The following is a 16,755-nucleotide window of genomic DNA, read 5'->3' on the forward strand; positions in this document are numbered from 1 at the left end:
TGACAGCTCTAGAGAAACAATCACAACTTCAATGTAGCTTTTGCTTTTCTGATTTAACAAATTTCAGATCATTTCACAAGCGCCTATACTTTATCTATTCGGTTTAGAAACAGTAGTAAGATAATTGGATAATTATTTGGAGAATATGGAATGAATAAGGGAATACATAAGGATTATACTTACTTACGTAAAATCTATTAGTTTTATTACTGTAAAATATTACATTCATTTTTGAAATTTTTGTTGACCATAGAATCGCATTAATGTTATTTATATCGCATTATACATCAATTGTACAGTATTGTGCGAAGAGAATCCGAAATTGTATCCGCAATCTGAAATTTTTTTCCCGGCATGCATTTCCAAGTATCTGTTTTGTGTTACAATATTGCTCCAATGCAATTTTCGCAATGAATGTTGCCCTTCAAGAATTTTGCATTAACATCAGTGATGAAATGTCTCGACAATCAACAGGAGAGGAATGGCCAGCCAAAACGTCACAGTGCATTTCATGTTTTGCTTGAAACACTAACGTCCGTAAATCCAGTACCTGGTGCTGTAGAATGAATCTAATAGACATTTTTTCCAAAGACACGCAGAAGTCTTCAACTAAGCAGAGACTAGGATTTTTCAAGGTCTGGACCTTCGATTCCTATATTCTGCAATGAATGTGGCTACCAAGCTGTATATCCATTGAAGAATGTCTTCAAGTAGAACCAAGATCAGCGTTCCACTAATATCAGGATGCAAGAACGTTCTCTGAAAGAAAGTTTTACATGAAACACCTCCTGATATTTAGGTAGTGCTGAAATATGCAGTAGCTGTATCAAAAGTAACTGAAGCCACCTTGAAGATTGGCAAGCTCCTTTGCTCCGAGAAGATTTTTTTTCTTTAATACGTTCAGAATAGCCCGCATATTTGCCAATTTATTTGCTGTTCTACGCTGCTTTTGCTGCAGCATTTTTATTTTATGAACATACATTTTTTTCGTATTCATCAATACTGTGCGGAAAAATTGCGTTTTTGTACTGTCTTCAGTGTGTTGGGGTGAAACCGATGTCGATCGCGTTACAGATACTTTGGGCTCCTTCTTTAGTGGTACATCATTGATAAAGTCTCTCGGCGACACTGAGGTGGACCGGTCGACATATAATTTTCTTTCACTAGTGTCATCGATAAGATATGGTATACCTATAATTTTAGGATTTTTCACCACATTATGAACATGTATTCTATCTGTAATGAGTTATTGAGTATTCCCTGGCGAAAATTATGTTTAGAGACTTTTAGAAATTTCTAGAAATTTATTAGGAAGGCAAATTTCTAACGGTTTTTTAGTCATTGTCCAGAATCTCTGATAAATTTTAATATATACTATGAATTTTGTAATAATGTTTGAATTTCGATGCAGAAAATTAATTTTTTATAATTTATGGTAAAATCTTGATGCTTCTTAAAAATTTCTGAAAAGTTATCATAATCCGATTTTCATTGGATGTGTTCTTTTACAGATGCGTGCAAACTTTTTCAGCTATATACCAGAGAAATAAATTTCAATCATTTTCTAAAAATTCTTATTTCTTTTGGAAAATTATTCCAGTATACAGAAACACGAGAACACCAATATTCTTTAGATTTGTAATGCGAAATAAGGAGTTTAAGCAAAATAAGAAATATGAGTTTGATCTAGAAATTGGGTCAGATATTCACCTCCAGTTCGACTTAATTAAAAATAATCAAAAGCTTTCTTGAAGCTTGTAAAATCCTTCAAAAATCATCAAAATAATTTAAACTATGTCAACATTTGAAAGCAATAATTCTATGTCTGATAATTTACCCTCAGAAATGGATAATTCATCAAATTTTTCATCGTCGTCACTAAAATTTTCCTCATCCAAATATTTTACTTCCTCAGGGTCATCTTCCACCTCTTGGTGATTAATCTGTGATACAGTTTTCTGCTTCAGAGATTGGGGCAATCTGCTTTGATCGGACTTGTGCAATGTAATGTGAAACTCCTCATCCAAGGGACCCTGTAATGTGCTGAATTTTTCGAATACCCAAAAAAGTTTATATAAGACACAACGCAGTTTCATTCTTCATTTGATAGTGTCGCATTGTGTCTCATTGAAAATACAGATAGGTTGCTTGTAAATACAATTTCTATACTTTGATACATACTTACATATGGTATTGCAAACTCTCTGAGTCTCACACAAGACTGGGACGTCCTGTCGAACGCATTTTCTGGAAAATGAATTGAGCATATCATAGGACTCGCGCCTCTGGGCTCTGGAATACACAGGCTATCGAGCCACTTTTGTCGTTTCGTTGGATCTTTTGGTAACCTAAGAAAATACACAGACGTAAAGAAATTATCTGCAAAAATATCGACACCTGTATCATTAATAATATCATTGGTATTGTTGTTGTTTTTTTTCCCGCTAACATATACTCAAAAAACAACCAAATGATATTAAAATCAAGGTTCAGGTAAAATAATCCCATACGTAACGTAACATAAAGTAAAAGCGATATAAGTTTGACTAACCTATGAAAAGTTACTTTGTATTTCTTCTCTAACAATTTTTGTCTTTTTGATTTACGAGCCTCTGCCGATACATTCGTACAATTTAACGCAATACACGACGGCATTATTTCGTTTCTTCCTAAATAAGTTTAATACAAATTATTAGCTTTATCATTATACACTTGCTCGTTAACAACGTTTCAATGACGCGCGTTGCCCGTTACAATCTGAACCAAAAAACACTCATCCTAAGATGGTCGTAATCATGTAGCCTAGATATAAAGAGAACGATCGACATAGGCTGTTTGGCTTTATTTGCGGTCTGAAAAGAGGGAAAATATTACAGTTTTTACCATGTCCACCAGAGTAGCGCTGGTGACATTAAGGCCAGGACGATATCTGTATCATGCGATTACGGTATTCCCCTTATTCATAAATTTTCGGCCGTGTCTCATACATTACGATCGTTCTCCTTATATCTAGGCTCTGTAGCCGAAGTAAAAATTTTCCCTCGTGTCTCTCCTGTCTCTCTAAAGCTCATTGAAATACAATAATACTGGAACTTGCACTACGCGTTAAAGACGTGTGTCGTCGCCAGCATCCTTGATGAATATCAAAGGCGGGTGTAATTGCAATATGGTCTCGAGATTGGTAATCAGTTGATCGTTTTAGGTTTATTTATCATATTTTACTTCTGGTATAGAAAACATCATTCAATCTGACTGTAGTCCAATACCTACTCATCTCTGCCAATACAGTGCAAGTAGTGCAGTAAATCATCACTAGATGGCGTTGCATTCGTAGTTTGTATTTAGTCTCTATAGGGACTCTACTTTGTACTGCTTTTGAATAGTAATCCGTTTAGCAAACTGTATTTTCGTGCATCATGGTGCATCAGATCAGCGTCGATGGAGGAATGATTCAAAAGCTCTAGTCTGCAACTTGGTATTTGAAAAGTTAGGTTATGTCAGGGCTGAATCACTCCGTTGTTCATTTTGCAATATGCATAGATCGCAGTTAGATCAAAGTATGTATGTAATTGTGAAAAGTTGAATGACATTAACTGAGGAGAAATAAAAGAATAAGTATAATCTGATTACTGAAACGATCAATCATGTCAATCCCGCTGCAGTATACTAGAGAGGATGATCTTGTCGAGTGTTTTCTGTTTCCACACTTGTGTTACAAATCGACGGAGGAAATATCTCAAGATGAATTAGTATCTGAAATAAACAAATACAATAATCGAATTTCAAAGTATACTCATGAATACATATGGCATAGAGACTCGTTAGGCTTTCAAGCCAGAACAAAGAATATTATCCAGCTCAACAAAGAACTTGATGGTGGAGCTCGAGTGGAAGGTAAAGTAAGATAATGTTTTGTAGGTATGAAAATGTGTGTCACCAATTTCATTGCATGAATTATATACCCTTCAATTTATAGCACTATTAGTTCCAGTTCCTCTTTTGCAGATTATCAGCTACCACCACACATATATGCTAGTCTGCGATTTGACGAGGATGTTGGTGACGAGTGGTTTCTTGTGTTTCTGGTAATGGAACTGACGAAGGCATTCGATGGCTTAATCGTAAAATTGGTTGACTCTGATGGAGAATTTTTGCTAATTGAAGCTGCAGAGTCTTTGCCAAGTTGGGCGACACCACAAACTTGTCAGGATCGTGTTTTCATATATAATGGCGAAATACATGTTGTTAGAGATGAAAACTTGTCTTATATAGAAATGCTGCGAAACATCAGAGAGAAACCTACAGCTTCCAGAATGCAGTATGGTATACAAGCTGCTATTCAAAAGAAAATTGCCATATACCCAGAGGAAATACAAAACAGAATCCACAAAGCTCGAGTCTTTTTACCAGAAAGAGCTATCGCCATACTAAAACAGGAACCTGGTTTGATCGCAGCTGCACTGAGGACTGTTTGTCAATCGGATCCACTTGAGAGAAAAGTAAGTGTACCAATTTTCACTGAAATATCAGGGGCCAATTTGTAGATTTGTCTTTAATTTTTTTGAGTTTCAGAACAGATTATCTTGAATCCGATTTTTATCTGTATAATTTATTCTCCATTTCCATTTATTTCCATTTCAATTACTCTGCGATTTTTTTTTCAATCGTTGCCATGTTGTCCACTAGTGAAAAAAACTGGGAAGTTGAGAAAAATCTAAAAAATTCTAAAAATAACCTGGGAAATTAGAGAAAAGTCAGGGAGATTTATTATTAATTTTATTTATATTCATTAATTTCGTTTATTCATACATTTTTATGTTTTTGAACTTACATCCAACATTTATTTATTTAACTTTGCAATACCTCAGTATTCCTACAAATATATTTATATACCCGTATCTTTATTTTTGACTTGTATAATCTGTGTATTTCATCTTTTAATCCCACTTTTCAAATAAAATACTAAATTCATAAGCTTCTAGTAGTAACTCCCCTTTTAGCATTTCTTCTATTTTCCTCTTGGCACCCTCTGCCATATGTTTTCCATCCATGTTTCCCATCTGTCCCCCAATTTCTTGTCCATACTCTTATACTCTTACATGTATACTGCAGGAAATTTTATTATCAGTCGAGGAATTTTACGGCAGTGTACTAAAATAAAAAAGAATAGAGCTTTTTTGATGAAGAAAAGAAATTCGGGAAACGATTTTTTTTTACGTGCTCGGTTCCATGATTTATATAGATCATAAATGTGTTTTTGAAAACCGATTGATTTGGAACTCTATATATTAGGTAGCCGAATTGGCGCTATTAGTCTGAATTTTAGTTATAAACAAATTACATTTTGGTCAAGAAAAGTTAGGGAGAAGACTGGGAATTTTTTTTTACTATTTTTAGTGCCCACCATGGTTAAACAGCCATATTTTATAATGTGGACTTGATTCTGTAAGCATTTCTAGAAAATAAATTCCTCTAAATCTTGTTATTTAAATTTTTGTAACGTAGTGAAGTCTATATACAAGCAACTGAAGAAGTTTAAAGATGGATTTTTATACAAAGTTCACTTTCAAGGCTTATAACACTTGAACTATTCGAGCTGCGGATTTCTAAACAACCTAATAGATATCTGGTTATTTCTTCCAGGTTTGCCAAGCGATGAAGTACTTTCCACCAGAACAACGTGCCATGGTCAATGTGAAAATGACTAGATGCCTATACGCGATGGCAACTCACTGTCGTTACGCTGGGGATCCAAGAACTGGTTGGAATTTACCTTCACCCAATGATTCTTGTCATAAGCCGCATTTGTTGGGGATAAAGATATCGTGTGGATTGGAAATGCTTGTTGCACGAGCCAGTCGCAAAATCAAACAGAATGAAGACAATGAAAATAAAAATGAAACCGAATGGGTTGCATATCTGAAACGGTTGACAGCAAACGGATATTTCCGAAATCTTTTAGAGGGTAGTCAAGAATACAATCGGCTGCTTAGAATGGCCAAGGAGTATTTTCAATCCAGTTCCAGGGATCATTCTTTATTTGGTGACAAGAACGAGGCTCATCGAATATTGGAGACCTGGCGTAATGCTCCGCACCATGATATCGAGTCATTGAGTAAGACGTCTACGATCTTAGAAATTAACTCTGATTTCTAAACACATCTTGTATACTTCTTTTAAGCGTACCATTTGTATATATATTTAAAGAAAAATTCAAGTTTATTGTTTCAAAATCAACGCTACTTCGAAATATGAAATTGTTATCATCAAAAGCATATTTTAAGTGGAAGACGTGCTGTGTGCACATGCTGTATTTAGTTTTTGTAATAGGTGAAGGGCGATTGAGCCCTCCAGACAATGATAACTGGCTCAACATAGATCCAGAACAACTGCACTCAATGCTGGACCAGCAGTGGTCATCAAATGATCGAATGGTAGATCAGCACCCGCCGTCAATCCAAGAGAAAGTTCGGGAATTTTTGCAACATTCAAGCGACGTAGATGGAGTTCAGTTTCCGGGGTACGTTGTTCATAATTTTGGAATGAAAAGACTGTTTTGAGAGTAAATTAGCCAGACCGTCAAATTAAAGAATTATGAAAAGAGAAAAAACCGTTCAAGAAATCTTCATGAATATATTATTTGCATGAATAATAAATAAAGAACACGAGTGGAACAGCAATTCTATTATCTATTATATAATAAGTTATCAATAATTGGAGTAAAAGCTTTCATAACTAGAAAGATTGAAATGATTGAACTTTCTTGTTCTTTATCCGATTCTAATGTTAATGGGCTCATTTTGTTCACCATAAAGACTTCCATAGATCACCTAAAAATTTCTACTTACCATTATCTGCAGAGTGGATAAAAATATGTTACTGACTACTGTCATTAAAGTATAACAGACCTTCATCAGCAATTACATTTGTGCATTATAGCTATAGGTTGATTACAAATTTCTTGCATGTTTCTCATACAATTTGTGATAATTAAGTTAGTGAACTAAGCCGAAAAACATTAGAATCTGATCAAAAACGTCAGAGTTTAAGCTCTTGGAACGTTTCTAAGTGTAAAACTTTTTAAATTCTTGACATCTTAGCTTTAATTATTTGAATTTGCTCGGAATCTTTTGTATTATACAGTGGGGATGTTGTTTCATTCGTGATTACTATCATTGATTTGAGCAACATCTCTGGAAATTTTGCAAAACAGTTTTATTCTCTATCCCAACTTTTGATTCTGACGGTCTAACCAATTCATCCTTAATTTGACTTCGATCTGGTCTGAGTTGCATAGCCAATAGTGATGATTTATGATTCAGCCAACTGTCCAAGTCAAATGACGATAACAGCGAAATCAGAGCAAATGGTGATGCCGATGATACGAGGATAGACTTCAATGCAGATGCATTTGATTCCGCTTTACGTGGAATCTTGGATCTTGTTGTGCCAGGAGATGAAAATGATTTCGACAGCAACTCGGAAGGTTCGTTGGGTGGAAGCGAGGAGGATAAAGGTGGTGAATTGGACAAGTACATGAGACTGCTTGACTCTCAACTAGAAATGGATTTGCACCTTAGCGGATTACGAGAAAAATCTAATACAGACACTTGCGTTGAAGATTCGACTATGGAGCTAAATTTAAGAGAAAGCGCAGAAGGTGAAGCAGGAGGTGCAGGAGCTGTTGGAAATATTCTTGGCGGACCCATTCGACGTCTCTTGCATTTACACCTGCAATCACCCTCGACTGTTCCACCTGACTTACAAAGTTAAATTTTTCACAATTATCATTAATTTTAAGTACGACGTCAGTAGTCAGCTTATCTCCAATATATTTGGACGAAAAGCAATCGTATTATCCAATGTATTGTGAATTGGCAGCTATTGACTTGCACTATTTTTATTTTTTTATTCTCGTTTTATATCTTTTGTATTATCAACACTAGCAGTAAAGTTCTGTTATAACTTTCCAAATATTTCGTCTATTAAACGCAATTGTAAATTAATATTATCGTAAACATTTGAGAGCGAGAATTCCTTCTTCGTCTAATAAACGGCAATCGCCTATACTTACTTACTGAATTCGTTGTTTTGGCGATACGCCAATTGCATAGCTCATAAGGATGCGCCTGCTTTCGCGACAAGATCCAACGTAAGTTGGATTATTAAGCTTAGACTACAAACACTCACGTCTATTCGTATGCGTATGTACAAATAAATGCATGTATACAACACCTTGCGATATGTCGGACAACATACGATAGGATTGGGCGACATACATTCATGATGTTTCGACTACCGATGTTTTTTAAAGTCTATGGAAAATATTGAACTATCGATATCGTGAAGCCGAAAGTAATTTAAATTTCTGTGCAAACATCTGTCAGCAACTTATCTATAATAAGTAAATACACATTACTAATTGTAAGGTCGATAATAAATCTGTATTTTCTACTAAATTTCTCGCTGTTAATTAGAGTATTTAAATATTTAACTTTCCATAATTTACTTTATATTAAATTCTCATATTTTGTACACATTCTTAATTAACAATAATGATAATTAAAAATTTTCGCGATCATTTTTCTTTTTACAATTATAGTTAGAAATGTTTTAACTTTCGCGCCTGTTTTCGCCATCGATATTAACAATCTATTTTTCGATGTTTACAGAAGAACATGGATTGTTCGATACTAAGGAATTGAAACGATCGATAGTACAATCGTTTGAAACGATTGATATTTTTTACCACATAGCCCGTGCCTAACAATCAAGAAAATTTTACATTTTTCGATTGTCACTCTTTAATTCGGATTGCGCCCAATTGATTCCTTTCTCAAAATTACGTTGATATAATGTATCAAATAATTGATTCCAGCATCATCCAAAATCGTCAATATTTTCACCAAAAATACAATGGGGGCCTTACTTTTATAAAGCGAAATATTTTTAGTCTTAGTATCGATTTCTATGATCCTTGACAGACTAATTGGTCCCTCATGAATGCCGGAAAAACATAACGTCCGCTGGACCAACAGCAGAGAAATTACGAAGGAAACTTTTCATTTTTCGGTTGTAACTCTTGAGACGTTGCTCACAACGTATTTGTAGTGCGCGCAATCGATTTCTCTCGCATAATCACGTCGATTTAGCGTATCCAAGAATTAAGTTGCCTATTTTTCAAAATCGGGCGGATATTGACTGAAAAAATCCTTGCTATTTTGCGATTTTCAGAGCTCGGAAAATTTTGATTTACGATTATAAAAACAGTTGTATATATGTCAATCTATAAATTATGACAAAGTAGTTAAAATAATTATAAATAGAATATTCAAATGCATATCTACATAGAAATCTGCGAATTTGAATTTGAATAGTAAATCGAACGTGCAATTGATTTTAATTATGTATACACAAATAAATTTGTTCATACTCCATTATTCATCAATATTACCAGATCTCTTCTTCTTCTTCTTTCAAATGGCTATGCTAGGGAATGGAATTTCGAGAACTATGTTAGGTGTTTTAGTTGTTTAATTACATATTCATAAATTACTTTCTTGGAACGCCTCGGATAAAAATCTTAATACGAATGTTACTGGAGTTCGAAAGCCGCAGGAATATTACCAGATGCGTCGGCAATACATGCAAAACTCATACCATAGACTTCAAAAATATTAACCAGACGTACGTCGGCATGCTAAAAATAACGATTAGAATTTAGGAACGACAAATTCATACATAGTTCAAAGTCATGTCTGTAGATGCTGGAAGTAAAAACGGGCATAAATCTTAGCTCAAAGACCATCTTGATGTTCGGGAACCACGGGACATTCCATACATTCTGTTCTGTCAGTCTTGCCCTGCGGAGTTACGGTTTTCTTCGCATTAGATCTAAAAGCCGTTTATAATTTATAAATCATCTAACTTGTGGTGATCGAATAACTTTTAGTACTCAAGTTGCTTGCAAATAAATAAAATATGGCTGAACAACTGAACGATGAAGAATGGGACCCCATCGATGATCCTGATCCTATTGAAGAAATACAACCCTTTACCACTGAAGAGTGAGTTGTTATATCCCAGATACGCTTCTAGAGCTCCGAAAAATCACAACTCGCTGCAACTTGTGTTTTTGACAGCCATGCAAATTCCCTTCGATTCCTAACTTAGTGGTTAACAACTTCTTTTCAGATTTTTAAACCCTCGTCGACATTTTTGATCACACATTGTTTCATCGACAAGCATGCTTAGCTACAGAAAGCAGCGTTTATATGACCTCCAGGCCACAATGATGCAATATTTTCTTTGCACATAGTTCATTCATATCAAGTACATTAATTCTTATCTAAAACCTCAATCGGTATCACAATCAAGAACACTAATCATATGGTTCATGAATGGAGGATGAAGTTGGTAATGTTAATGTAATGATGCATATTTAGGCAACGATTCTTCATATCTTTAGGATTATCCAATTTCTCTTAACAAACCATGATAAATAAAATATATTTGTATAAATTCCTTGAAAGTCGTTCTCAAATTGTGCTATAATGATTTTTTCACTGCTTTATATTTTGTTGCAATGATATTACTAACGTCAGCCTTATTGTGATGCCCACTTTTATTGGCCATAGTCTCCAAGTTAATCAAATTTATAGTATTGGTCATATAATGGAAGTCTGTTGTATTTTTTTTGTTGGGTCTCATACTTTTCCAGTAATCGCTCGACGTAATTCAATTCTCTGGGCACTGACTAGTGATATTACGACTCAATTTTATTTTGTAAGCTTTTGATAGTTTTCTTTAAGACAATTAGTGTCTATGTAACATTTGTTGTTTCCCAAGATCTGCTTGTTATCTGTGCAAAAGGTTCACTTCTCATATATATGTGATATTTACTTATAATTTCTCGTTAATAAAGTTTAGAGTAATCCATCCTTTCAAATGTTGGATAAAATTTTTGCTGAATTTTTATTTTTAACATGCTGTCCTTCATTTTCTGACATACGTACATGAAAAATTTGAAAAATATTTTGCCATTATTTTAGTGTTCAGATAAAGGCACGGAAGATGGATAATAAACATTCTAGGTACGTATATATTTCTTCTATTTTCAGATTGGCAGAAATGAAGAAAGAAACTGGCAATCAACTTTACAAAACCAAGAAATACGCAGAGGCCTTAGTAGTTTATACTGAAGTAATCGGTAGGTGTCTATGAATAATAACAATGGAAAAGCGTTTGTTCTGAACGTGAAGAATTCATTTTGTGGTCAATTATTCAACTGAACAATAATTTTACAGAACTATGTCCCAATTCACCAGCGTACTATGGAAACCGTGCTGCGTGTTATATGATGCTGGGTAAATATCACGACGCCTTGGCAGATGCTAAGAAATGCATCGCCATTGATCCAGGATTTGTAAAGGTATATAAGTCTAAACACTATGAAATCCGCAACAAAGAGACTCATTTATTAAAGATTAATGAGACCCAAGGTATGAATCAAAAGTTAGGTAGAAAGAAAAATTCGTTTGAAAAATCTCCAGCAATACTTTTTATGCCACGATGGTGAACAAGAATGAAACATCATCCTTTTCTCAAATTGTAAATATCTCAGTTGGTATTATTCGAATTTGTACAGAATCATTTTTATCACATGGTATGGATGTTGTTTCATTTGAGTTCACTATCATTGACAATTAATATTGCTGCAGATTTTTTCAACAGTCTTTTCTCTTTTTTCATAACTTTTGATCACCCTAAAAAATTCTGAAATATTTGTGACATGTATAGTATTCTTAAAGGCTTATCCACGAGTTATGAAATGCTCTCTGATTGTCGGCGATAACATCGGAGCTAGAGCAGCCATGGAAAAGGTGTTGGAGCTGGATCCCAGTAACAGTGCTATTCTCTCGGAGAAAAAAAACTTGGAACACCTTGAGAAATATTTACAAGAAGCAGAAGTGGCTTATGGAAAAAAAGATTTTCGTAAAGTAAGATTCATTTATTATAGAAGTTTGACGAGATCTGACAACAAAATCAATGCTCTATATGAAAATGTTCAAAATTTATTCACATTTATTACAGGTTGTATATTGCATGGACCGCTCTTGTGATGTGAGCACCTCTTGTGTGACATTCAAGCTCCGCAAAGCAGAATGCTTGGCATTTCTAGGCAGATTTCAAGAGGCACAGGAAATATCCAAGTTTGTTATATTTATTGATTGTTTTAGTTTTGGTATCCTTCACCGTTTTAACCCTGCGTGTGAACACAGAGTCTTTTAGGGAGCAGTCGTTTTCTGAATATTAATTTTTGTGAACAATACTTGAAAACTTTTGAGTCTGCCAACTTTTGAATAATATAGTTAACGCTTTGAGAAGAAACCCTGAAGTTTTACCGATTTCTTGAAAGCCTAGAACAGTTTGAAAAAGTGTATGGACAAAAGGTGTAAAAAATCAAGTGTTCACACGGTGGGTTAATCATGTTTTGTCTGTTTTAGCGATGTTTTACACATTAACAAACAGAACGTAGATGCAATTTATGTACGCGGCATGTGTCTTTACTACCAAGACAACATAGATCGAGCATTTATGCATTTTCAACAAGTTCTTCGATTAGCACCTGATCATACTAAGGCGATGGAGATTTACAAGGTAACATCAAAATCCAACTACAGTTTCAACCATATCGTAGGTTTGTACTTACACAAATGAAGTCATGAAATATTCTTGAATCTCTTATGCCTTGAAACTTTTCTCTCTTATCGTTACAACATCTTGAAAACAATATTAATGATTATAATACTTCTTCAACTCTTGTCATATTTCAGAGAGCGAAATCTTTAAAACAGAAAAAAGAAGACGGTAACACTGCGTTTAAAATGGAAAAATATGCCGAGGCATTCGATCTGTATACCCAAGCCTTAACCATAGATCCTCAGAACATATTAGCCAATGCTAAATTACACTTCAATAAAGCATTGATATATGCCAAGGTAAACACACAATTTTTATCCAAACATATAAATCTGAATATTTGCTTAGGCGGAATGTATAATTTTTTGTAAAAGCTGTACTTCCTTTTTGCATTGCATTGTAATTCATCAGCTTACTGCCACTTTTGCCATCAATGACGTGGTTTATTCCCATATGATTTTACGATAAATATGTTTCCAGCTAAGAAAATTCAGAGAATCTTTAGAAGAGTGTACCGAAGCACTGAAGCTCGATGAAAGTTACCTTAAAGCTTTACTTAAACGAGCCGCCTGCTACATGGAACTTGGAGATTTTGAAGAGGCTGTTCGTGATTACGAACAAGCATGTAAAATGGACAAGAGCAGAGGTACCGTGAAATTAGATAGCCTACAAGAAAAATCAATTTTTGCTAGAAACACAGCATAATTTTCCTTGAAGTAGATTTTTAACTTGTCGAATTTTAATTTTAGATAACAAAAGATTACTGCAGGAAGCCAAGCTTGCATTGAAAAAATCCAAGAGAAAAGACTACTACAAAATTCTTGGCATTGACAAAAATGCGTCAACCGACGATATTAAGAAAGCATATAGAAAGAGAGCCATGGTACATCACCCAGGTAATATATACTGTCATTTTAATTTTTGGCGATTGAACCACATCATTTGACAGATGATTTTTTCATAATGAGTTTCAAATTTTATAGATAAACACGCGAATGCTTCTGAAGGCGAGAAAAAAGAACAGGAGAAAAAGTTCAAAGAAGTTGGCGAGGCGTACGGCATTCTTTCAGATCCCAAGAAACGTGCGCGATATGACAACGGTCATGACTTGGAAGATATGGAGGGTGGAATATACGGTGAGTATTTGACTTTTCTGACGCTGACAAAAAAATTATACAATTCCATTAAAAAAAAAAAAAAAAAAAATTGACTTTCATCTGACCTTGGCAATTCTGCTTACGATAAATCTGACACTTTCATCTTCGAACGATAAATGTTTTGCAGGAAATATTTTTTCGTATCTTGCATAGTTTCAGAGTAATCGGCCTGGGGCGATTAAAATGCAACACCCTGGTATATCCCTATAACACAACAGTTATGCTAACACGTAATTTTTTTTATTGCAGAAATGGATCCAAATGCAATGTTCCAATCCTTCTTTGGACATCATGGTGGTGGCTATCAGTTCCAAGCAGGCAGTATGCCCCACGGTTTTACTGCCCACTTTGGTTAATTCTATTTCAGTAATACTGCTATATAATAGATATGTGTACGTCATGAGATGAAATGTACCTCTGTATATAAAATCATATCCATTTGATCTTTGGGTTTCTGTATCGTTCAATTTGACGAAAGTAGCTTGCTCAGATATCTGACTAGTTATTAAATTTTCATATTTTTTCTCTGAATGTTTTTTTCTTCTGTTTATGTGACAGAATAAAATGTATTCAATTATACCTATCAAATTAAGGTTTCCGACGTACAAAATTTCCTCTTATTTGCAGAAATTTGAAGAAATTAGTGTAAAATCCATTTTTTCTCAGCATGTTAAGTTATAAAAAAATATGTTCAGTCGACAATTAGCATTCTGATGAAAATATTAACTGTTCGTTTACAAGTGAGGAAAAGTTGATTTGTCGACACGGCAAATCTCTCGGTTTTGACCTGAATATTTTGATCATTACATTAACATGATGAATAGATATTTCTGTCAATTCTTCTCAACCAGAAGAAATTCATTATCTGACAGGACCGAACAATCACAAATATTACAATATATAATTTTATTTTCTTCCCTATTTCATGAAAATCTGAGCAAATTGAATATAGCAATTTATCACATATACTTTATTTTTCCGTTTGCCAAATAGCGTGATGCAACTTGCATTCAATTGGTAACGGAAATATTATTCTTCTTCGTTTCATTATGTTACATCACTTTATAAGATGAATGAAAATAAGTCTACTAAACGTTTACTTGATATGAAAATTTGCTGCACTAATTTTTGTAGCTGATTGTTAGTTTTATCAAAAGCGCAATTGAAGATGAGACTTTCAATTTCTGATAAGCTGCAGGCTTGGAGATACAGTGACCAACAGTCGAAATGTTGAACGAATATTCAATAACTCTTCCATTATTGTTCTTTGCCTTATTAAATCATGTAAACGTGTGTTGAAACGTTCTATTATGGTATGAAATATAATGACGTGGCAGTAACCATCGAATATATTTATATCATTAGCATAATCGTATGACTGTAGCATGAATCATTGATATTAAAAAATACAACCGATGCATGCAAACTTTACTAGTCTGAATCACAGTGATTTATCTCAGTGTTTTACAAAAGATTCCATGCTACAATTTTCCTCCTCATGATGAGTGAAAGTTTAGCACATATTTACTCAATGCTATACTAATCAAGGCATGTCAAGGCAAAAAGAAAAAAATATCATCTTGCCTTGTATTGCGCTAAGTCAGTTACCCTGGATTAATTATATACTAAAACTGAAATTAATAACCCGTGAATATTTGAAAAACTGTAATCTTTACAGTAATATATTGTGTGATAGGGACGATTCTTTACAAATTTGTACAGCTCTATTTTATTTTTGGTTTTCTACTATTTTTTTTCGGTATAATTATTGCTGATGAATACGATGTGACCAGAAAAAACTGTAATGCTGACATAAGCAACGTGTTGAAATATTCCTATCGCCATCGATTATAATTTAAAATATATATTTAATCAAATTTAGAAAGTAATGTTTTCTGTGGAGTAGATATTCGATGATATCAGATGTTTCAATGTAAGAGTTGAGATTATCGGAATGAAGGTAAAGGGTATCTTCATGAAGTAGGCCTTGAACCCACTTACACCTCAGACTGCATTATGTATACTCGTAAGAAAATAAAACTATGACTTAACATATATTGTATTTCTATAATGATATGTTGTTTTAACTTGATCTCATGTTACATGCATTAAATAATACAATATTGTACTCCTGTGCTGATTTCTTTTCGTCGTTGCAACATATATAGTTGAAAAATTATAAAACAGGGTCTCTGTTGTCTTTCATTGGAAATGAAATCAACTGATTCAACTTATCTATCAGTAAAGGTAATAATTATGAAATTCTCGTGGATTTTCGTCTCGATTTACTGCAGTAAGCTGAACCGTGAAAACTGGTAGTATTTTCTCAGCAACGATTCTACGACATCCTAGCCAAGGTACATTTTGGGTACCCATAGTTTGAATCAGTCCGAAGAGCCAGCTTCATTTCTACCACTGAGAAATTTCTTTAGGTCATGCAAAATTTATTCTGGACTATCTTCTAAATCAGGAGTCAATGTTTTATATAGTATGTAGACATTAGAGAAAACGCAATTAAAGCTTCCAAAGTTACTGTCGAAAAACAGAAAAATTTCGTTGTATTTTCGCAGTTGTTGATCTTACGATGTGGTTATCTTTTTTGAATTCCTGAGGGTACACAGTCCAGCCGTAGTAGGGTTCTACAAATCGGTTGCAACGGGAGAAAGTTTAAATAAATATAGTTAAACCTTAATCCGATGTAATGTATCGAGATTAGTCGATTGAGCGCAGTTTCAACTCACAGTTATCAATTGCGGAAAAGTTACAGATGAAAAACGAATCTTCTTGAGGTATTATCGCAGCTGTCGATTCTACCGTATTTTGGAGTTATTTTGAGTTCCCATCAAGTTGGTGAGAATCCGCATCGAAAAATCGCTTTCCGACAGAAAATTTTAGG

General features: G+C 34.2%; 3 protein-coding genes across 11 annotated transcripts; 2 read left to right on the forward strand and 1 right to left on the reverse strand.

Moving 5' to 3' along the window:
* Positions 1-183: 183 nt before the first annotated feature.
* LOC124175955 lies at positions 184-2,938 on the reverse strand. 7 transcript variants are annotated; one of them, XR_006869273.1, is made up of 6 exons: positions 2,552-2,820; positions 2,186-2,348; positions 1,838-2,033; positions 981-1,191; positions 644-759; positions 184-556 (listed from the first exon to the last, which is right to left on the reverse strand). XR_006869273.1 is itself a non-coding variant. In XM_046556641.1 (6 exons), the coding sequence occupies exons 2-6, from the start codon at positions 2,653-2,655 to the stop codon at positions 740-742; spliced, it is 828 nt and encodes a 275-aa protein (XP_046412597.1). In that variant the 5' UTR covers positions 2,656-2,757; positions 2,884-2,938; the 3' UTR covers positions 184-739. The 7 variants fall into 7 exon arrangements, 3 of the variants coding, with proteins under 3 accessions (XP_046412597.1, XP_046412598.1, XP_046412599.1); XR_006869272.1 differs by having other exon boundaries at positions 847-1,191; XM_046556641.1 differs by adding an exon at positions 2,884-2,938 and having other exon boundaries at positions 184-759; positions 847-1,191; positions 2,552-2,757.
* A 162-nt stretch (positions 2,939-3,100) lies between these two features.
* Positions 3,101-8,573, forward strand: LOC124175940 (protein ecdysoneless). Of its 2 annotated transcripts, none has more exons than XM_046556610.1 (6): positions 3,101-3,169; positions 3,663-3,894; positions 4,006-4,499; positions 5,644-6,115; positions 6,331-6,520; positions 7,323-8,573. In XM_046556610.1, the coding sequence occupies exons 1-6, from the start codon at positions 3,137-3,139 to the stop codon at positions 7,771-7,773; spliced, it is 1,872 nt and encodes a 623-aa protein (XP_046412566.1). In that variant the 5' UTR covers positions 3,101-3,136; the 3' UTR covers positions 7,774-8,573. The 2 variants fall into 2 exon arrangements, with proteins under 2 accessions (XP_046412566.1, XP_046412565.1); XM_046556609.1 differs by having other exon boundaries at positions 3,119-3,181.
* Positions 8,574-9,818: 1,245 nt separating this feature from the next.
* LOC124175946 (dnaJ homolog subfamily C member 7) lies at positions 9,819-15,914 on the forward strand. 2 transcript variants are annotated; one of them, XM_046556624.1, is made up of 11 exons: positions 9,819-10,067; positions 11,052-11,209; positions 11,307-11,431; positions 11,811-11,999; positions 12,094-12,212; positions 12,507-12,660; positions 12,837-13,001; positions 13,183-13,348; positions 13,452-13,598; positions 13,686-13,838; positions 14,109-15,914. In XM_046556624.1, exons 1-11 carry the CDS (start codon positions 9,982-9,984, stop codon positions 14,213-14,215), a joined length of 1,569 nt encoding a protein of 522 aa, XP_046412580.1. In that variant the 5' UTR covers positions 9,819-9,981; the 3' UTR covers positions 14,216-15,914. The 2 variants fall into 2 exon arrangements, with proteins under 2 accessions (XP_046412580.1, XP_046412582.1); XM_046556626.1 differs by having other exon boundaries at positions 9,820-10,067; positions 11,121-11,209.
* The last annotated feature ends 841 nt before the right edge of the window (positions 15,915-16,755 follow it).

This window comes from Neodiprion fabricii, chromosome 2, assembly GCF_021155785.1.
Source record: "Neodiprion fabricii isolate iyNeoFabr1 chromosome 2, iyNeoFabr1.1, whole genome shotgun sequence".
NCBI classification, from domain to species: Eukaryota; Metazoa; Arthropoda; class Insecta; order Hymenoptera; family Diprionidae; genus Neodiprion; species Neodiprion fabricii.